Source organism: Nyctibius grandis, chromosome W (assembly GCF_013368605.1).
Source record: "Nyctibius grandis isolate bNycGra1 chromosome W, bNycGra1.pri, whole genome shotgun sequence".
NCBI lineage: Eukaryota > Metazoa > Chordata > Aves > Nyctibiiformes > Nyctibiidae > Nyctibius > Nyctibius grandis.
In genome coordinates, this window is record NC_090694.1 from 8,384,547 (window position 1) to 8,407,328 (window position 22,782).

Consider the following 22,782-nt stretch of genomic DNA (forward strand, 5'->3'; position numbering starts at 1 on the left):
CACCACTCTCTGGCTTCTTTCCTTCAGCCAGTTCACAATCCACCTCACTACCCGATCATCCAGACCACACATCCTCAGTTTAGCTGTGAGGATGCTGTGGGAGACCGTGTCAAACGCTTTACTGAAATCGAGATAGACCACATCCACAGCTTTACCATCATCTATCCACCGGGTTATGTCCTCATAAAAGGCTATCAAGTTGGTTAAGCATGACTTCCCGTTGGTGAAGCCATGCTGAGTGCCCCTAATGATCCCCCTATCCTTGATGTGCCTAGAGACAGCACCAAGGACAAGTTGTTCCATTACCTTTCCGGGGATAGAGGTGAGGCTGACCGGTCTATAGTTACCCGGGTCCTCCTTCTTGCCCTTTTTGAAGACTGGAGTGACATTCGCTTTCCTCCAGTCCTCAGGCACCTCTCCCGTTGCCCACGACTTAGCAAAGATGATGGAGAGTGGCCTAGCAATGACTTCCGCCAGCTCCCTCAGCACCCGCGGGTGCATCCCATCAGGGCCCATGGATTTATGGACGTCCAGGTTGCTTAATTGGTCCCTGACCCAGCCCTCATCTACCAAGACAGACTCCTCCTCTATCCTGACTTCTTCTGGGGCCGCAGGGGTCCGGGGCTCCTCAGGACAGCCTCCAGCAGTATAGACAGAGGCAAAGAAGGCATTCAGTAACTCCGCCTTCTTCTTATCCTCTGTCTCCAGGGCCCCCACCTCATTCATCAGTGGGCCTACATTGCCTCTAGTGTTGGCTTTACCTGCAATGTATTTGAAGAAGCCCTTTCTGTTGTCCTTGACCTCTCTTGCAAGGTTTAATTCCAAGGAGGCCTTAGCTTTCCTAGTTGCCTCCCTACATCCTCTGACAACAGACTTATATTCCTCCCAAGTGGCCAGCCCCTCCTTCCATGATCTGTACACTCTCTTCTTCCACTTGAGTTTGCCCAGCAGTTCCCCGTTTAACCATGCAGGTCTCCCGGTACCCTTCCTTGCCTTCCTACCTGCTGGGATGCTCTGATCTTGAGCTTGGAAGAAGCAGTCCTTGAATGCTAATCAACTATCTTGGGCCCCCTTACCTTCTAGTACCCTGTCCCATGGGATTTCCCCTAGCAATTGCTTGGAAAGGCCAAAGTTGGCCCTCCTGAAGTCCAGGGTTGTGATTTTGCTAGCTATTCTGTTCCTGCCACATGAGATCCTGAACTCTACCATCTCATGGTCACTACAACCAAGGCTGCCCTCAACCTTCACCGCTTCTTAGTGGCTACTTTTTGCTTTTTCTGCTTGCTGTGCTGCTTGTCATCTTACTCTGCTGTGCCTGGGACATTTTGATAACAGCAATGGCCATGCACCTGGGCTGGCAGATGGCCAGGGCATCGATGCTGTTTCTGTGCTGCTGTACTGGACAGGCTGGAACTCCAGTGTGAACTTGAGTCAAAGGGACTGTGAGCTGTGGATGAGTCTATGTGGGAGCAGTACACCCCAAAGCATCTGTGGCCATGGATAAGCCCATACCAGATCAGGTACATCTCAAAGTGTCTGTGGCCGTGGTTATGTCCATGCCACAGCAGGTATACCTCTGAAGGGATTGTGGCCCAAGGATAAGGGCAAAGAAGGGGTGAAGGCCCAAGGATTGTGGCCCAAAGAAGGGCAACGAAGCTGGTGAAGGGTCTAGAGAACAAGTCTTATGAGGAGCAGCTGAGGGAACTGGGGTTGTTTAGTCTGGAGAAAAGGAGGCTGAGGGGAGACCTTATCGCTCTCTACAGCTACCTGAAAGGAGGTTGTAGCGAGGCAGGTGTCAGTTTCTTCTCCCAAATAACAAACAATAGGACGAGAAGAAATGGCCTCAAGTTGTGCAAGGGGAGATTTAGATTGGATATCAGGAAAAATTTCTTCACCAAAAGAGTTATCAAACATTGGAACAGGCTGCCCAGGGAAGTGGTTGAGTCACCATCCCTGGAGGTATTTAAAAGACGTGTAGATGTGGTGCTTAGGGACATGGTTTAGCGGTGGACTTGGCAGTGCTAGGCTAATGGTTGGACTTGATGATCTTAAAGGTCCTTTCCAACCAAAAAAATTCTATGATTCTGAGTCCATGCTGGAGAAGGTACACCTTGAAGCATCTGTGACTGTGCATGAGGTCATGCTGGAGCACCTCAAAGCATGTGGCCACGGATAAGCCCACGACAGAGCAGGTACACCCCTGGAGGGACTGCAGCCATGGGTAAGGCCATGTTGGAGCAGGTTTACTTCTGAAGGGAGTGTGGCTGTGGGTAAGGCCATGCTGGAGCAGGTATATCTCTGAAGGCATTGTGGCCCATGGAGAAGGCCATGCTGGAACAGGTGCACCTCAAAGCAAGTGTGGCTGTGGTTAAGGCCATGCTGGAGCAGGTATATCTCTGAAGGCATTGTGGCCCATGGAGAAGGCCATGCTGGAACAGGTGCACCTCAAAGCAAGTGTGGCTGTGGTTAAGGCCATGCTGGAGCAGGTATACCCCTGGAGAGACTGTGGCTCATAGATAAGGCTCCACTTGGAGCAGGTACACCCCTAAGGGACTGCAGTCTACGGATAAGTTTAAGCCAGAGCAGGGGCAAGGGGAGGAGTTCATTGCAATGTTAAACCCTGTGGTCTGAGCCAAAGGGACCAGGGGTGGGGAATGTAATGATATACCTTTAAATTGTTGTAACCCATGATTTGAGTTACATATTATAGGAATTACTACAGCAGGAATCACCTGAACCAATGGAGGACAAGCCTTACAAGGAGCAGTGCAAGTGCAGTGACTCAACCTGAGCTGGCTTTGGTGCCCAGTAACACCATGCAACATACCACCTGTCCTGTCCTGAGTGACCACCATAACAGATGGAGGCCAAAGTCATGGACTAAATGAACTCAATGGACATTTTGTGGACATTTTACAGGGGTAGTCCATAGACTAGGGGAATGATATCTGTGTATTATATCAAAGGATGGGAAGGGGAGTAGTGGTTAATGAGGATGGATTGGATAGTGTGGGACCTGAGCATGACATAAATGGTATGGAATAAGGGGTGGAGAATGTGCTGGTTTTGGCTGGGATAGTTAATTTTCTTCATAGTAGCTTGTATAGGGCTATGTTTTGGATTTGTGCTGAAAAAAGTGTTGAAATACAGAGATGTTTTAGTTATTGCTGAGCAGTGCTTACACAGAGTCAAGGCCTTTTCTGCTTCTCACACCAACCCACCAGCAAGTAGGCTGGGGGTGCACAAGAAGTTGGGAGGGGACACAGTTGGGACAGGTGACCCCAATCAACCAAAGGGATATCCCATACCATATGACATCATGCTCAGCATATAAAGCTGGGGGAAGAAAGGAGGAAGGGGGGGGATATTCAGAGTTATGGCGTTTGTCTTCCCAAGTAACCATTACACATGATGGAGCTCTGCTTTCCTGGAGATGGCTGAACACCTGCCTGCCAATGGGAAGTAGTGAATGAATTCCTTGTTTTGCTTTGCTTGCTTGTGCGGCTTTTGCTTTATCTATTTAACTGTCTTTATCTCAACCCACAAGTTTTCTCATTTTTACCCTTCTGATTCTCTACCCCATCCCACTGGGGTGGAATGAGCGAGCGTCTCTGATGCTCAGTTGCCAGATGGGGTTAAACCACAACAGAGCTGTGTGCTGTGTTACTGTCACTCTATAAAAATAGACCTCTGTACAGGTTAGTCCAACTGCTTTTAAGACTTCACTTACTGCAAGAATATAATTCTGAAATGGTTGGGGCCCCAAGAGCAAAGGGGATGTTGTAAATACCTTAATTACTCAACTATCCTGGGTGCTCAACTAAACAAAGGAAAGCCTTTGCAATTTGGAGAGCGGTAATGGCTGTAAGATAAGGAGGCTCTGGGATGTTCTCACTTCAGATGGCTGGGCCTTGGGATGGGCAGATGCACGAGAACATAGAGATAAGGGAATTGCAACAACAGCCTCGAAGGACCTGGCCTACGTGATTTCAGGACTGAGTTTGCGCAGAAGCTGGATGTGTTTAAGAAAAGACTGGACATGGCACTTAGTGCCATGGTCTAGTTGACATGGTGGTGTCAGGGCAATGGTTGGACTCGATGATCCCAGAGGTCTCTTCCAACCTGGTTGATTCTGTGAAGCAGGGGTCAGTCAGCAAACACAGTGAGGAAGACTACAAGCCTTCATCTGAAGACCCCCGATGACCACCTGGGAAGATGACTGCACATGCGGAGTGGACATTTGCATATCTCATGGTTATGTAAATGAGCTCTCGGAAATCCTATGACTATGTATAACTTTATGGTATATAGTCTCTGAAAATCTGCCAAATCGGCAGAGCACTCATGGTGGATAATCCCTAGTGCTACAATAAAGGATGCCTGCTTAATAACACTCTAGTGTTACTGAGTTTTCTTTCAGACTCTTTACCCATCCGCACCTAGCTTCCCACTTCGGTGAGGAAAGTTAGAAAGCAAGGGGGTTTGGAGATCTCCGATTTTTTGTATCAGTTTTGGCGAGCCAGGCAGGAGACTCTCTGTCCGGCTGCAGGACCCCTGGGTCAGAGACTCCCTTGGCCGGCCCCGGAGACTTCTCTGGAGGGACTCCTCGATTCAGCGGATCCGTGCGGGGACAGACAAGGACCATGGGTAAGAAAAGGCATTCTTTCTGTGTTTGTTTTGGTTTTGTTTCTGGTTTTGGGACTGTTCATTTGGAGCTACTCATAAGTCACGGTTCGTGATAACCCTGCAGGGTGGCATTTGGTTTACATATGCGTAGTAATACGTATATGTTTGGTATACCCATATTTGAAAATCTTTGAATAACCTGTGTCGACATTTGTCATCTGGGGAGTAGCAGCTGTTGTTAACTTTGTAATCTCTGTACCTTTGTTGGTCTCCCTGAGGTTTTGGGGGGGGCGAGTGAATATTCAGAGGAAAAAAATTGTTTATTGTAACTTGACCTTGTATCTGAACTTGTATGATTGTGTGAGTGAGACGTACAAATACGTACGAAGCGAGTGCGGAGTCCAGATCCGTGGTTCTGTTATCCCGTGTGTGTAAATGTTTGTCTTTGTGTTTTATAAATTTCTAAATGTGAAATCAACAGGGTGGAGTTTTGAAAAGGAGCCCTTTGGGCTGTGTTCTGGCTCACTGGAAAGATATTGGGGACCACCTGGAGGAAGTGTGAGCCGTAAAACTTTGATAAAATATTGCAATCAGTGGTGGCCTTTATACAAGTTAGATGATGGAGAAAAATGGCCTTTTAACGGAACTTTGAGTTATAATACTTTGTCACATTTATGTTATTTTTAAAGGGAAGGAAAATGGGATGAAGTAGTTTATGCAGATATGTTCTTTACTCTGCGGAATCACCCAGAGTGGCAAAAGGAATGTGGAATTAATTTAGCACCCCAGGACCCTATGGTCCTGGCACTAGAAAAAGAAGAAAAATAAGCAAAATGGCAAGTTAAAAGGATGTTGCTCAGCTTGTAGCATTGTACAAAAGTGTTTAAAGGTTGGTGCACAGAATGAGAGATTAGAGGAGGTGATAGAGAAGAAGATGCTGTGGGGAATTATCGGGATGATCCTGAAAAGGTTGCTAAAGGATTTGAACTAATTGTGAAAACCCAGGATCCTGACTGGGAGGATGTGGATGCAATGCTGGATGCGGTGTTTAGCGAATCAGAAAAGCAGATGGTTATGAAAGCGGCCAGAACCCAGGTACAGGCTCTGATTCTGGCTGGAACTCTGCCGGGAACAGGGGATCTCTGTTTTTGGGACAATCAGCAGATGATATTAGGAGAAAGCTATAGAAAGTGCAAGGAATGGATGTGAGAGATTTAGAGAGGTTGCTGGAGACTGTATGGCAGGCGTATCGGAATGGGGAGACTCGGAGGGGGAGAGTGACGGGCGGAGCGGTTGCTGGTGCTGCAGCGGCTGCTCTGCGCACCACAGGGAGCCAGAGACCCTCTCGGAACTTACTGGGAACTAACCCTAATGCTGTGAGACGAGGTGCAAGTGCCCCACCGAGGGGAAATCAACCCCTCTTGAAAGATCAGTGTGTGTATTGTAAGCAGACGATACATTGGAGAAAGGATTGTCTGAAACTGAAATCGGTAATGGTTACTGACATAGGAGCTGACTGACTGGAACCAGGGGAATCTTCCCTAGCAGAACCCTTGGTAAAAATGCAGCTAGGGAAAGGAGAGAAAACTGTATAATTTCTAGTAGATACAGGTGCCACATTTTCAGTATTGAATCAGACTTTATTGCCAAGAGCAAACGAAGTGTTAACATTGTAAGAGCAACTGGGCAGGATGAGGAAGCTTTCTTTTTGAAACCATCAGAATTCAAAATTGGAAAAAGTGTAGAAATTCATAAATTTCTCTACCTGCCTGATGCTCCTAGACCACTTTTGGGAAGAGACTTATTAGAACAATTGAATGCTGAGATAAATTTTAAAAATTAAGAAACTGAGTTTAAAATACCAGAAAAGAATCACATTGAAATTTTAAGTTTGGCTCTCACTGAACGCCAAATCAGGGAAGAAGAAATTATACACGAAATAAAGGACCAGGTATATCCAGGAATATGGGCCTCAGGAGTGCCTGGAAAGGCTAAAAATGCAGAATGGGTTCTTGTTAAACGTAAAGAGGGAGCATGGCCTGTTGTTGCTGCTTGTCTGCGGCAAGCTCCGTTCGGTTGCTGGCTGGCCTGAGGCTATCCGCACCCCAGGGCCATTGAGCACTGACACCAATGTGAGGATGCAACAAATGGCATTTATTTAACCGCGCAACAGCCTTATATAGTCGTCTTGTCCCGTACGAACTCGCACGATACTTGCACATCCTGCTCCTTTCGCCACGCCTACCTTCCGTTACAGCCCGAGATTTTCCGGTCGCCGTACCCTAATCTACCTACATTTCCCCCTCCCCATGCTTCAAGTCATGCGAAGTAAAGCGTATCGCTGATTCTGGAGCCTTGCGTCAAAGCGTAAGCGTAGCTGGCGGATACAACATCCCGAGCCCAGGTTCTCCAGTAAGATTCCCCTGCAACTCCTGAGATGCAAAGCAAAAGCAAGCTAATCATGAGCGCATTGTTCAAAGCTTTTGTTTCACTCAGCAACGGTCGCCGCTCCTCATCGTTCTTGGCGCCCCGCCACTTCACCAGACCCTCTGTACTGTCATGACTCCTCACGTCTGAAGGTCGAGGCTGGTGCTGTTTCGGCTTCCCCCATATCTTGTTGGTCTCATAGCCAAGGCCCTTGTTCTGTATTATGATTGGCTAGTTCATCACCACCCCATTACCACCCCCTGGACATGCCTGGACATAGCTCGTTCAGTAGCTCGTTCCCACCATTGTCCCGTGGGAACCCCACAAATCCCCCTTTTTGTTTTTGAACGAGCTATGTCCTATCTCGTCCTTTTTGGTTTTGTTTCTTACTCAAACCCGGTTCCCTGTGTCTCGCAGAGCTCAGTCAGAGAATCCCAGCCTTGGTTACCCATAAATCCTGCTCTCTGTTGTTGTGCCAAAAAGGCTGTATTGACCATTCGTTGCACAGTTTTCTGCAAACATGCAAACAAACAGGGTAACACAAGTAGGATAATGCCTATTATAAACATTCCCATAAGCAGACTCTATCTACAAAACATGCAGTTTACTTCAGAACATACTGTTATTCTCTATTATTCTAGCTGAAAGGAAAATTACTGACAGGAAAGCTGATTCTGTGTAAAGGTAACACAGAGCAGGCCTTTTAGAGCCTACTCTTGCTAAATCGTTGCTAAACCATCCGGTATCAATTTCCCCTTTTGGAAGTAGTTAGATTTATTATCTCACTACTTCCATATACTATTCTCAATGATTGTCTTAACACAACCCACGCAGATCCCTATGATAACTATAATCACAACTACATAAACTATTCCCTCTAATAATGTGGCTAACCATCCTTTTAGAGACAATCCACCGTACTCCTGCGCCTGTAGAGACAGAAGCATAACCTCGACCCATTAGTAATAGTTCCCCTGGTCCCAAACATTCGTTAGTACCGGGTTCCCTATACCACACTTTGCCTTTGTTTTGCACATAGCTTGCTCCCTGTCAAACTGCCTCCCAATGTATTACAATTGGGGGTCGCTCCTTATCTCCTGCTAAAGTTAAATGGTTAAGTACATAAACAGCTTTTGCAAGTCTCTCAGAAGGTTCAGTCACCTCTCCCCCTTTTTGTTTTTGCAGAAGCTGTTTCAATGTACTATGAACACGTTCCACAATCGCCTGACCCGTAGGCGAATGAGGAATCCCGGTGACATGTGTAATACCCCATAGTTGACAAAATTGACGAAAAATCTGTGAACAGTATGCTGGTCCATTATCAGTCTTAAGTTGTTGTTTTAGGATGAAAAGGTGGAAAAACCCATTCTATGATTTGCTGTTTAATGTCCGGCACCTGCACAGTCATTGCAGTAGAATTTGTAAGGTCAGAAACCAAAGAGTCCACTCGAGCATTGCCTTCTGCAATAAACCCAGGCAAATTAGTATGATTTCTTACATATAAAACATAAAACAATGCAGTTCGGATTTGAATTTCTTGCCACAGAGCTCGCAGCAATTCAAAAACACACTGATTACATATATGCTCTATAACAGATCTATCCAATTGCTTTATAATGCCAGCTACATATGCTGAATCAGTAATCAAATTAAAGGGAATGGGAAAATTCTGAAATATTTTTAATACAGCTCGTAATTCTACCACCTGAGGTGAACCCTTTTGTTGTACTACCATAGATTCCCACTTGCCATCAGAATACCAGACAAGGCCCGCCTTGCCTGTGTTCCCAGATCCATCCATAAAAATGGTAATTCCATCCACAGGAGTGTCTGCGCACCACACTCCTGTGGCAATTGGAAGTTCCACACTCAATTTTATAACAGGATGGGAGGGCAAGTGGTAAACAACCTGTCCCGAGAAATTCTCCATAGCTGTTTGCAAAGCAAAGCTATTAGCCATACACCACTCAAAATATTGAGCTGCAATAGGAACAGTTAGTGATGCAGGGATCTCTGGCCACAAGCTCCCGACATCGCATCCGTCCTTTGATGAATAATCTGTGCCAATGGCTCTGTAACGAATCTGATCATTCTGAATTCCATTGACCAATTATTGCATACGGAATTTGCCTATCAAAGTGATAATTTGTATTTCCTGATTCAAATCAATACGATGTACAAATTTGGAATGTAGCCTGCTTTCTATTTCTGTAATCAGTTGCTGTACCTCTGAAGTAGTGTGTCGTGGTGCTGTTAAAGTTGTGTCTCCTGCTAACAATTGGAATAGAGGTTGCAATTGTGACGACGTAAGCCCCAAGTACGGCCGCAGCCATAACTTGAGCCTTATGTTCCACAGTACCCACTTTTGCACATGCCTTTATCATAGCATTCAAATCTGTTTTTCCAGGTAAAGCTTCAATGATCTTTTGACAATCAGCATTAGCATTATCCCTGTTTGCCACAGGTCCAAGGCTTGGCAGCCGCACAGGTTAACCCTGCGTGGAAACACCAGTCCTGCGCTCCCTGCGGTTCGGGCTGCGAGTTAACTGCTTAGGCCTGGAACTGGTTGGGAAGATTCATTTGTGTCAGCACACGGTTCACCCCCCGCGTTCTTTCTCCAGTTTCCCTGTACTCTGCAGCTGATTTTTATCAGCTGACCTTGAGCATTATACTGAGACCTGCACAGCTTCACAAAACGCCCTAGCTTCCCACAGCAATGACACATCAAAACAGAGTTATCTCTCCCACTCAGCTTCAACTTCTTAAGGCAGTTTTTCTTAAAGTGACCTTCCTGTTCGCATGTATAACAACGATGAACTACCTTAACTGCCGCCGCAAAAGTTTTTGCTAAATGCTCCATCTGAGATGTGGTGGTTCCTACTTTCTCACAAGCATCCATTAGCTCAGTTAAGGTGGGGTTACGATTTGCCATCCCTGCAACAACTTTCCTGCAGTCCTCACCTGTGTTGTCCTTCGCTAACTGTAGTGGCAATGCTTCTTTTACAATTTTCCAATCTAACAGTTGCCAAATATTTCCTCCCTCAGGACCCGCACCCACAATCACCGGATATGCTTGTGGAATTATAACTCCTTCTAATAACGCATCTCGAATGACCCCTTTCCATTTCACTCCTCCCTCACCTCCCCCCCCTTCCCCTGTATACGCGGGCAGACGCTGACCCTCTCCCTCACCTCCCACATTACCAGATGGACGCAAACCTCCCCCCCCGCCCTGATCTAAAGGTGGAGTAGGGAGTTGTAAAGGAGGTTGAGGTGGCCCTAATACTTGTCCCGAACACAGAGGGGGGTTTTGGGGGAGACATAGTCACGTGTCCCGAGGCGTTGGCTGAACGGTGCTGCTGCAATTCCGTCTTTAATTCTTCCAGTCGTCTACCAAGCTCTGTCATGTCAAGTTCTTGTTTTAGGGCGCACTACCGGTTCTGATGGATCTGTATCTATTTTACTCGCTCCCCGCTCCTCAGCTTTTTTCGGAGCCGTCTGTACCGATGGCGATAAAGGAGCTGCCACCGGTACAGCCACTGGGGCCGTGGGAGGTGTTGGTCCCGCAAACAGTGAGGGGGTAGTAGACGTCTGCGGTCCTAAAGCCATAAAAGCTGTATGTGTGACTTCTCTGCTTTTATTCCTTTTAACGCTTCGCTAACCAGCCTCCATGTAGCAGACAATTTAAAGGCTTCCTTATCACCACTTGACACCGCATTCCAGAGAGATTCACCAATCTTCTCCCATAAAGGCACTTCAAAGACATCATTAAAGGTTGTAAAATGTCCTTTATCTTTTGCCCAGAACAGTAACTGCTTTAACGCAGCTTCATCGTATTTAATTCCTCTCTCAGAGAGTATATGTTGGAGGAGTTTCACCACTGCCACTTCTGTCTTGGTCAGGGTAGACCCCATGTAAACACGTCCGAGCCGCATCCCATGTCGCCCAGTCCTCCCGCGCAGCCCGTAGCAGCCACAAGATAACTCCCCATGTTTTTAATTCTTTGGCAGAACCCGCTGCCATAGCTCGCTCAGCGAGCTGCATCGAGCACCGCTCCCAGGTATTCGGCTGTAAACAATCAGCCGGTCCTGCCACCGCCCCCCCCTTTAACGAGACGGTCCACACACTGGGCTACGTCTTTCGATTTCACAGAAATCTTAAATTCCCCGCCCAGTAATGAAATCACCTTTATCAAGGCTTCCATGGTTCGCGAACCCACTCCGACCGCCTGCGGTCCGCCAGCCCAGCAATCACGTTGGGGTCACCATTTGTTGCCGCTTGTCTGCGGCAAGCTCCGTTCGGTTGCTGGCTGGCCTGAGGCTATCCGCACCCCAGGGCCATTGAGCACTGACACCAATGTGAGGATGCAACAAATGGCATTTATTTAACCGCGCAACAGCCTTATATAGTCGTCTTGTCCCGTACGAACTCCCGTGATACTTGCACATCCTGCTCCTTTCGCCACGCCTACCTTCCGTTACAGCCCGAGATTTTCCGGTCGCCGTACCCTAATCTACCTACAGCCTGTTAGGATAAAACAATATCCACTGAAATTGGAAGATAGGCAAGGAGTGAATAGTATTATAGAGGACTTCATGAGATATGGATTATTGATTGAATGCTCTTCAGAGTATAACACACCTATTTTGCCTGTTAAAAAGCCTGATGGCAAAACTTATCGATTGGTGCAGGATTTGTGAGCAATAAATCAGATAGTTGAAGATTTGTATCCAGTAGTGGCAAACCCATATACTTTGCTGACCAGTTTAAAGGAAACCTATGAATGGTTTACTGTATTAGACCTAAAAGATGCATTCTTTTGCCTCACCTTGGCTCCTGAAAGCCCCAATTTATTTGCCTTTGAATGGGAAAACCCTGATACAGGACAGAAAAGCCAAATAACCTGGACAGTGTTACCTCAAGGATTTAAGAACAGTCCCACCATTTTTGGGAATCAATTAGCAAAAGAATGAGAAGCCTGGGTAAGGCCTCCGGGAAATTGGACTCTTTTACAATATGTGGATGACATTTTGATAGCTACAGAAAAGGAGGAGGAATGCAAAGAATGAACTGTGAATTTGTTGAATTTTCTTGGACTAAGTGGTTATTGAGTCTCATTACAGAAAGCCCAGATTCTGAACAAAGAAGTAATATACCTGGGATTCGTGATTTCAAAGGGACAGAGACAGCTTGGGAATGACTGAAAGGGGGGTTTGGAGTTTTCCGATTTTTAGAATGGTTTGGGTTGGAAAGGACCTTAAAGATCATCTAGTTCCAACCCCCTGCCACAGGCAGGGACACCTTTCCTCTAGATCAGGTTGCTCAAAGCCTCATCCAACCTGGCCTTAAACACTGCCAGGGAGGGGGCAGCCACAGCTTCTCTGGGCAACCTGTTCCAGTGTCTCACCACCCGCACAGGAAAGAATTTCTTCGTAATATCTAATCTAAATCTACCCTCTTTCAGTTTAAAACCATTCCCCCTCATCCTGTCACTACTTGCCCTTGTAAAAAGCCCCTCTCCCGCTTTCCTGTAGGCCCCCTTCAGGTACTGGAAGGCTGCTATAAGGTCTCCTGGAGCCTTCTCTTCTCCAGGCTGAACAGCCCCAACTCTCTCAGCCTATCTTCATAGGAAACATCTGGTCTTGACTGGAGGATCGCCAGGAGACGTGCAAGAAAAGACAAGTAGGGTAAAGTTAAAGGTGGCAGGGGGAGATAGAGACCTCTGATTCAGAAGGAAGGAATAGACCCGCTGCCCCCTTCTGAAAGGGCATGTGAAATATTTTTCTCGGTAGCAATCACTTTAAATTGAAGCGAGGAAAAGATACTCCCATCAGAGAAAGGAAGAATTTGAATAGCACCAATAGGAAAGTGTATTAAGAGAATATGACAATTTGTTCCCTATAAATCTGTGATGATTTTGTATTCATGTTGAGCTAGGTTTTGTGGAATACCACCTAGCTCCCAGCTTTGTACAGATCTGCAAGAAAAGGAATACCTTGACTCTGTGTGTGTATTGGCTTGCATACCGGGTAGAAGATCCCACTTTTTGGGCAACAACAGGAACACTAAACCAGGAAGGAATAAAGAAACACTAATTCAAATCTAGCTTGGCTTAAACTAATAAAGGGCAACACTTACTTCACTTCTAAACAAGTAAATTAAGACATGTTTGCATTTAGAATTATTTCCCTTAACAACTCCATTAACTTATGTAAGTCTTCACATACCATCAATGCTACGGAAGTCCAGTAAGTATGTCCTGCTGTCCACCTGATACAACTGTAAACTCATTTTGGAATATGCACTTGTCACTTGATTCTTCTTTCGAACACGCAGATAGTATGGATTTACAACCTAGTACAAAAGAGATTTGAGTTAGTAACTAGAACTGTAGAGGGGTTTCTGGAGAAGAATGGTCATGTAATGAGCCAGATGTATGAGAGTATGGAGTGAGGACCTAGCTGCGTGACAAGAGTCATGTAGTTAGTGTCATTGAACTGACCTTGCAGAGAAGAAATGAGGAAAAACAGCAGTTGAGCAAACAAGAATTGAGGGAGTAGCTGAGGGGAGCCGGACATGGAGGAGAAGAAACAGGAACTGATGGAGCCAATCAAAAAAGGACCAGTGGCAGAGCAGTAACCAATCAACACATCAAAGAAGAGTGTGCTTGAAGCGTGGACAGTAATATTAACCAATAGCAATGCACATGCTTACAGCCAGCGAAAGTACAAATGTATAAAAGGGACAGCTTATGCTTAATAAAGCGTCTTCACTTTGATTCACATTGGATTGTGTGGAGTCCAGTTTCTTCTCCTCAGATGGTGACCCTGACATGATACTGATTTAGTGGTAAATCGACAGCAAGTTCGGGGAACAGCCCGGAAGGAGATACACCGTCTGGAGAACAGCTCAGCGGGACTGAGACCGGGGAGGGGTGGAGAACAACCCGGAGGCTAAGGAACATACGTTGCAACAGAACACCCAGTGAGGTGAGCAGCCGGGGGAACGGAAATGGGCCAAAATATTTCTAAAGAAGAAAGTGCAACAGTAAGGCTTCTCCTAGATATCCTCTCGAAGAGAGGGGTAAAATACGATGAGCTTTTGCTCCGGAGACTATTGATATGGTGTAAAAAGAATAATTTGCCAGCTATGGCGCAGACTGCTTTCGAAGCTAGTAAGTGGCAAAGCGCTGGAACTTCTCTCTTTGAGGCTGCCTCAAGGGGGGACAAGATCGCCACTGCGTCGTTGACGACGTGGAGATTAGTTATAGACTCACTGGAGCAAATGGTGGTGGTGGTGGTGAATGGGGCAAAATCCAACTGGTGGCCGGTCACTAGCGGTGTTCCCCAGGGCTCGGTTCTGGGGCCGGTGCTGTTCAATATCTTTATGGATGATCTAGACATAGGGATTGAGTGCACCCTCAGCAAATTTGCAGATGACACCAAGCTGGGTGGGAGTGTCAATCTGCTGGAGGGTAGGAAGGCCCTACAGAGGGATCTGGACAGGTTAGATAGATGGGCTGAGACCAACGGCATGAGGTTCAACAAGAACAAGTGCCGGGTCTTACACTTTGGCCACAATAAGCCCAAGCAGCGCTACAGGCTGGGGGAAGAGTGGTTAGAAAGCGGCCCGGTGGAAAGAGACCTGGGGGTGCTGATCGACAGCCGGCTAAACATGAGCCAGCAGTGTGCCCAGGTGGCCAAGAAGGCCAATGGCATCCTGGCTTCTATTAGGAATAGTGTAGCCAGCCGGTCTAGGGAAGTGATCGTCCCTCTGTACTCAGCACTGGTGAGGCCGCACCTTGAATCCTGTGTCCAGTTCTGGGCCCCACACTTCAAGAAAGATGTTGAGGTGTTGGAGCAAGTCCAGAGGAGGGCGACCAAGCTGGTGAAGGGTCTGGAGGGTCTGACCTACGAGGAACGGCTGAGGGAGCTGGGGTTGTTTAGCCTGGAGAAGAGGAGGCTCAGAGGCGACCTTATTGCTGTCTACAACTACCTGAAGGGAGGTTGTAGTGAAGTGGGAGTCGGCCTCTTCTCCCAGGCAACTAGTGATAGGACAAGAGGACATAGCCTCAACCTTTGCCAGGGGAGGTTCAGGTTGGACGTTAGGAAGTATTTCTTCTCAGAAAGGGTCATTAGACATTGGAATGGGCTGCCCAGGGAGGTGGTGGAGTCACCATCTCTGGATGTGTTGAAGAAAGACTGGACATGGCACTTAGTGCCATGGTCTAGTTGACAGGGTAGTGTCAGGGCAACGGTTGGACTCGATGATCCCAGAGGTCTCTTCCAATCTGGTTGATTCTGTTGATTCTGAAATGAAGGCGGACAGTGAGGCAAAGGCGGTGGCTGAGGCATCTACAGCTCCTTTCACAGTGACTTTGCCCTCCGTGCTGCTAGAGCACCCCCCCCGCCACCACCCTCCATGCTGCCAGAGCCCCCCCTCCACCGCCCTCCGTGCTGCCAGAGCCCCCCCCCCCCCCCCCCCACCGCCCAGGGAACAGCAGTGGAACATTGATCCTTCTACCGTCCTGTTACCCGAATCTGAGACTGAGACACCCTTACTAGACCTTTCTGAAGAGGTGGATGTGGGACATAATTGCTGCAGAGCCCGAGGGTCAGGAAAGTCAGGCGGTAGTGTGGAGGAGTTATTCACGCTGCAGCGAGTCCAGGTTACTGTGTCTGGCCCGGACCCGGCCGGGTTCTGGAGAAAGTTAAGAGAGCATGCACTTGGGGACGGTGATTTCGGGGCCGCGGCTGCTATGGGTGGCGTGGTATTAGCTTGCCTGGTATATTGAGGGGATGGAAGCAGCCCACCCGAATGGGAGCCATTCAATTGGGGAGTGATTTGCCTTAGACAAACAAATACAAAACGGGGCTGCTAAAGAAGCGTTGTTGTTACAGTTAGCGAAGGACAACGCAAACGAGGACTGCAGGAAAGTTATTGCAGGGATGGCAAATCGTAACCCCACCTTAACCGAACTAATGGATGCTTGCGGGAAAGTAGGAACCACCACGTTTCAGATGGAGCATTTAACAAAAACATTTGCGGCAGCAGTTAAGGTAGTTCATCGTTGTTATACATGAGGGCAAGAAGGTCACTTTAAGAAAAACTGCCTTAAGAAGGCGAAGCTGAGTGGGAGAGGTAACTCTGTTTTGATGTGTCATTGCTGTGGGAAGCTGGGGCATTTTGTGAAGCAGTGCAGGTCTAAGTATAATGCTCAAGGTCAGCTGATAACAACCAGCTGCAGAGTGCAGGGAAACTGGAGAAAGAACGCGGGGGGGAACCTTGTGCTGACACAAATGAATCTTCCCCACCAGTTCCAGGCCTAAGCAGTTAACTCACAGCCCGAACCGCAGGGAGCGCCGGACTGGATGTTACCACAGCAACCGCAATCACAATAGAGAATAGCAGAGTGCATAAGGTACCAATGAATGCTGTGGGACCCACTGGAAACGGGTTAAGTGCACTATTACTCGGGCGTCCTAGTGTAACCTTGCAAGGTCTATTTGTTTTACCAGGAATTACTGATGTAGACTATACATTTTGGTTATTGATCTGAAAGATTGTTTTTTTTCACCATTCCTTTACATGAAGCTGACAAATCTGCCCCTCTCAGGTGGAAAACGATAACCTAGAGGAGAAGAGTGAGTGGAGGCAAGTCTATGGCCGTGGCAAAAGGCGAGTGCCCTCCTTGCCTACCTTGCCTCCACAGGTGCCTCTGAGCAATAGATATGAAGCCCTAGTGGAATACAGCCGGTCCAACGGGGATGTGGTGGAGAGGCAACCTATATCAGAGGTCCCACCACAGTCAGAAAAACCTGACAGGCGTATAGCTACCTCCTCCACAAAGAAGAAGAGAAGAGTTTTAGTGGTTGGAGACTCCTTCCTAAAGGGATCTGAGGGCCCAATATGCAGAGCTGACCCCCATCACAGGGAGGTCTGCAGCCTGCCTGGAGCCCGAATCAGGGATATCACCAGGCAACTCCCCAACCTGGTGAAGGCCACAGACTACTACCCCCTGCTGATCTTCCAGACAGGTGGGGAAGAAGCTGCATCCTGTAGTCTGAGGGGGATGAAGAAAGACTACAAGGCCCTAGGACGGTTGGTGAAAGAGTCTGGGGCACAAGTTGTTTTCTCCTCCCTCCTTCCATTTTCAGGTGATGACGTGGGATGGAATAGTAGGATTCTCTCTATTAACGCCTGGCTACGAGACTGGTGCTACAGGCAGGGCTTTGGGTTCTTTGATAATGGCTGGTTTTATAAGACAACAGGCGTGACAGTGATACATGGGAAAGGTTTATGTCGTAGGGGCAAAAGGGTTCTGGGACAGGAATTAGCAGGGCTCATTCAGAGAGCTTTAAACTAGATTCGAAGGGGGATGGGGTGGTAGCTGGGCTTGCACCACTGGGGCAATGCTCTAGTGTTGAGGTAGACCAGGAGGCCCCCCATCCCCCTGGGGTGAAATCAGGGGGTGAATCTGGGATGAAATCGGTGTGCCCAGCTCGCTCCCTGAAATGCCTGTACACCAATGCACGCAGCATGGGGAATAAGCAGGAGGAGTTAGAAATCCGTGTTCGGTCGGGGGGCTATGATCTAGTGGCAATTACAGAGACTTGGTGGGACGCCTCGCATGACTGGAATGTGGTCATGGATGGCTATGTCCTGTTCAGGAAAGACAGGCTGCTAAGGAGAGGTGGTGGAGTTGCTCTTTATGTGAGTGGGCAGCTAGAATGTATTGAGTTCTGTCCAGAGGCAGATCAGGAGCGAGTTGAGAGCTTGTGGGTGCGAATTAAGGGGCAGGCTGGCAGGGGTGATACTGTTGTGGGTGTCTATTACAGGCCACCTGATCAGGATGAGGAGGGTGATGAGGCCTTCTACAGGCAGCTGAGAGCAGTCTCTCAATTACAGGGCCTGGTTGTTGTGGGGGATTTCAACTACCCTGATATTTGCTGGGAGGCCTACTCAGCCAGCCATCCCCAGTCCAGGAGGTTCCTCCAGTGCATTGATGATAACTTTCTGATGCAAATGGTGGATGAGCCAACTAGGAGAGGAGCGCTGCTGGATCTGATCCTCACTAACAAGGAGGATCTGGTTGAAGAGGTGAAGGTTGAGGGCAGCCTTGGTTGTAGCGACCATGAGATGGTAGAGTTCAGGATCTCATGTGGCAGGAACAGAATAGCTAGCAGAATCGCAACCCTGAACTTCAGGAGGGCCAACTTTGGCCTTTTCAAGCAATTGCTAGGGGAAATCCCATGGGACAGGGTACTAGAAGGTAAGGGGGCCCAAGATAGTTGGTTAGCGTTCAAGGACTGCTTCTTCCGAGCTCAAGATCAGAGCATCCCAACAGGTAGGAAGTCAAGGAAGGGTAGCAGGAGACCTGCATGGTTGAACAGGGAACTGCTGGGCAAACTCAGGTGGAAGAGGAAGGTGTACAGATCGTGGAAGGAGGGGCTGGCCACTTGGGAGGAATATAAGTCTGTTGTCAGAGGATGTAGGGAGGCAACTAGGAAAGCTAAGGCCTCCTTGGAATTAAACCTTGCAAGAGAGGTCAAGGACAACAGAAAGGGCTTCTTCAAATACATTGCAGGTAAAGCCAACACTAGAGGCAATGTGGGCCCACTGATGAATGAGGTGGGGGCCCTGGAGACAGAGGATAAAAAGAAGGCGGAGTTACTGAATGCCTTCTTTGCCTCTGTCTATACTGTTGGAGGCTGTCCTGAGGAGCCCTGGACCCCTGCGGCCTCAGAAGAAGTCAGGATAGAGGAGGAGTCTGTCTTGGTTGATGAGGGCTGGGTCAGGGACCAATTAAGCAACCTGGATGTCCATAAATCCATGGGCCCTGATGGGATGCACCCGCGGGTGCTGAGGGAGCTGGCGGAAGTCATTGCTAGGCCACTCTCCATCATCTTTGCTAAGTCGCAGGCAACAGGAGAGGTGCCTGAGGACTGGAGGAAAGCGAATGTCACTCCAGTCTTCAAAAAGGGCAAGAAGGAGGACCCGGGTAACTATAGACCGGTCAGCCTCACCTCCATCCCCGGAAAGGTGATGGAACAACTTGTTCTTGGTGCTGTCTCTAGGCACATCAAGGATAGGGGGATCATTAGGGGCACTCAGCATGGCTTCACCAACGGGAAGTCTTGCTCAACCAACTTGATAGCCTTTTATGAGGATGTTACCCGGTGGATAGATGATGGTAAAGCTGTGGATGTGGTCTATCTTGATTTCAGTAAAGCGTTTGACACGGTCTCCCACAGCATCCTCGCAGCTAAACTGAGGAAGTGTGGTCTGGATGATCGGGTAGTGAGGTGGATTGTAAACTGGCTGAAGGAAAGAAGCCAGAGAGTAGTGGTCAGCGGGACAGAGTCCAGTTGGAGGTCGGTGTCTAGCGGAGTTCCGCAAGGGTCGGTTCTGGGACCAGTTCTATTCAATATATTCATTAATGACTTGGATGAGGGATTAGAGTGCGCTGTCAGCAAGTTCGCTGATGACACAAAACTGGGAGGAGTAGCTGAGATGCCGGAAGGCTGCGCAGCCATTCAGAGAGACCTGGACAGGCTGGAGAGTTGGGCGGGGAGAAATTTAATGAAATATAACAAGGGCAAGTGTAGAGTCCTGCATCTGGGCAAGAACAACCCCATGTACCAGTACAAGTTGGGGACAGACCTGTTGGAGACCAGCGTAGGGGAAAGGGACCTGGGGGTCCTAGTGGACAACAGGATGACCATGAGCCAGCAGTGTGCCCTTGTGGCCAAGAAGGCCAATGGCATCCTGGGGTGTATTAGAAGGGGTGTGGTCAGCAGGTCGAGAGAGGTTCTCCTCCCCCTCTACTCTGCCCTGGTGAGGCCGCATCTGGAGTATTGTGTCCAGTTCTGGGCCCCTCAGTTCAAGAAGGACAGGGAACTGCTAGAGAGAGTCCAGCGCAGAGCCACAAAGATGATTAAGGGAGTGGAACATCTCCCTTATGAGGAGAGGCTGAGGGAGCTGGGTCTCTTTAGCTTAGAGAAGAGGAGACTGAGGGGTGACCTCATTAATGTTTATAAATATGTAAAGGGCAAGTGTCAAGAGGATGGAGCCAGGCTCTTCTCAGTGACATCCCTTGACAGGACAAGGGGCAATGGGTGCAAGCTGGAACACAGGAGGTTCCACTTAAATTTGAGGAAAAACTTCTTTACTGTAAGGGTGACTGAACACTGGAACAGGCTGCCCAGAAAGGTTGTGGAGTCTCCTTCCCTGGAGACATTCAAAACCCGCCTGGACGCGTTCCTGTGTGATATGGTCTAGGCAATCCTGCTCCGGCAGGGGGATTGGACTAGATGATCTTTCGAGGTCCCTTCCAATCCCTAACATTCTGTGATTCTGTGATTCTGTGAAATGCAAATTATCTTTTTCAATACCTAGTAGGAACAACATGGCGCCTTGTCAACGATATCAGTGGACGGTATTACCGCAAGGCATGAAAAACAGTCCCACAATATGTCAATGGTATGCAACAGAAAAAGGTACATCGTGTGGATTTAGAGACACCAGTAAGTTTATATGTGGCCATTGCCAACTATCATCCCATGGGATTACTGGGCCAGTGGAATGAGCGCTGGCAGGATCCGCTACACGTTCTAGAGTGGCTGTTTTTATCCGTTCAACCACAAAAAAACAGTGAGCACTCAGATTGAGCTGATATCAAAAATAATCACGGAAGGACGCACACGAGGCGTTCAACTCACGGGCCGAGACCCCGGCTGACTGATAATTCCCATTGAACGCGATTATATAAGCTGGTGTATGGCAAACAGTTTACCATTTCAATTGGCCCTGGAAGGATTTGAAGGGCAGGTATCTTATCATCTTCCCAGTCACAAATTATTACAAGCTCATTCAGAGTTACAAGTGATTCAAAAGCCGCTGGCAGCGGATAGCCCAGTACAAGGCCCCACGGTCTTTACTGACGGCTCTGGAAAAATCGGGAAAAGCAGTAGTTACCTGGTATGACGGAAGGCAATGGCAGGAATTGGTGCATTTAGTACAGGGATCACCTCAATTGGTTGAACTTAGTGCTGCCATTGTCGCTTTTAAAACATTTTCACATTGTGCTGTAAACATTGTTACGGACTCTGCTTATGTAGCAGACATTGTGCTACATTTAATTACCTGGGGACGTGGGTATGCTTGTGTCTCCACAGATGCAGGGCCACGGTGGTTTCCCACCAGCTGTGTTAAGCCTGCTTTGGATCCTGGAGCTGACAAGAGGACACCAGCCGATAGTCCTTCCGGCGACACCTTGGGAGGGGAGTCACAACATTTGGGTGACTCTGATGCGGAGCCTGAACCAGACGCAGTTTTGTGCCTCCTTAGCTCAGCCTGAACAACCCTTTCATACATGTCTAGTGGGGGTCCCCTTAAACGGATCGGAAAGCAAAAATTACCAAAGGGTTTATTCCTAATTTGCGGGGATAGGGCTTGGCCAAGGTTGCCCAGTAAGAAGGTGGGAGGTTCATGTACGATAAGCAAATTAAGTCTACTAATGCCTACGCAAAAAGTCATACTAACCATACTAACCTACATAAGGCCAGGCAAAATTTAGCTTGCTAGGTTGCAAAAAGAGCTAACCAAACTTCTAGAATTTTAGAAGCATTAGCCAATGATGTAGATAGTATTCGACATGCTACCTTACAAAATAGAGCTGCTCTAGACTTTTTATTATTAGCACATGGTCATGGATGTCAGGATTTTGATGGGAGGTGTTGCATGGATCTGAACAATCGCTCCAAGTCAATTCATAAGCAGATCAAAGAGCTCATGGATGCCACACAGAAAATATGGGAACAGCATGGGTTTCTGGATGACTGGTTGGGTAATTTGGGAATTGGAGGGTGGCTGGTCGGATTGATTAAAATGCTATTAATGGGATTGTTCGTGATTTGTATTAATTATCATGCTTGTATTACCGTGTTTATTCTCCTGCTTGCAAAGGGCCCTGCAGCGGATGATAAACACGGCCTTTCTGGCTCAAGAAAAGAAAGGGGGAATTGTAGAGGGGTTTTTGGAGGAGAATGGTCATGTAATGAGCCAGATGTATGAGTATGGAGTGAGGGCCTAGCTGCGTGACAAGAGTCATGTAGTTAGTGTCAACAAGCTGACCTTGGAGAGAAGAAATGAGGAAAACCAGCAGTTGAGCAAACAAGAATTGAGGGAGTAGCTGAGGGGAGCTGGACATGGAGGAGAAGAAACAGGAACTGATGGAGCCAATCAAAAAAGGACCAGTGGCAGAGCAGTAACCAATCAACACAAAGAAGAGTGTGCTTGAAGTGTGGACAGTAATATTAACCAATAGCAATGCACATGCTTGCAGCTAGTGAAAGTACAAATGTATAAAAGGGACAGCCTATGCTTAATAAAGCGTCTTCACTTTGATTCACATTGGATTGTGTGGAGTCCAGTTTCTTCTCCTCATAGAACTGCTTGAGAAGCACCACATATTTTTTTTTTTTCCTCATTTCAACTCATTGGTATTATCAAGTGATTTCAGGCTTACCTGTCAGAATGTTTTTTTTTTGTTGTTGTGGTTTTTTTTTTTTCCAACAAAAACACCCCACCACTCAACATATTCCCATAGCCTGAGTAGAAACGCTAAACCTTAGCAAGGTTTTTTCCTGTCCGCATAAATAGCCTCCCCCAAAACCCTTCCTGCACAGCTAGCACAAGCAGTCAGCACAGGCACATGAGATTATTTTC

The 22,782-nt window shown here is 47.8% G+C and overlaps 1 protein-coding gene across 1 annotated transcript in view; it reads right to left on the bottom strand.

Moving 5' to 3' along the window:
• LOC137675688 (5'-AMP-activated protein kinase catalytic subunit alpha-1-like) overlaps window positions 1-22,782 on the bottom strand; it is a 64,239-nt gene that overhangs the window by 4,103 nt on the left and 37,354 nt on the right. The window contains 1 exon segment of the mRNA XM_068421858.1: window positions 13,281-13,407. Coding sequence (XP_068277959.1) covers window positions 13,281-13,407 — 127 coding nt within the window.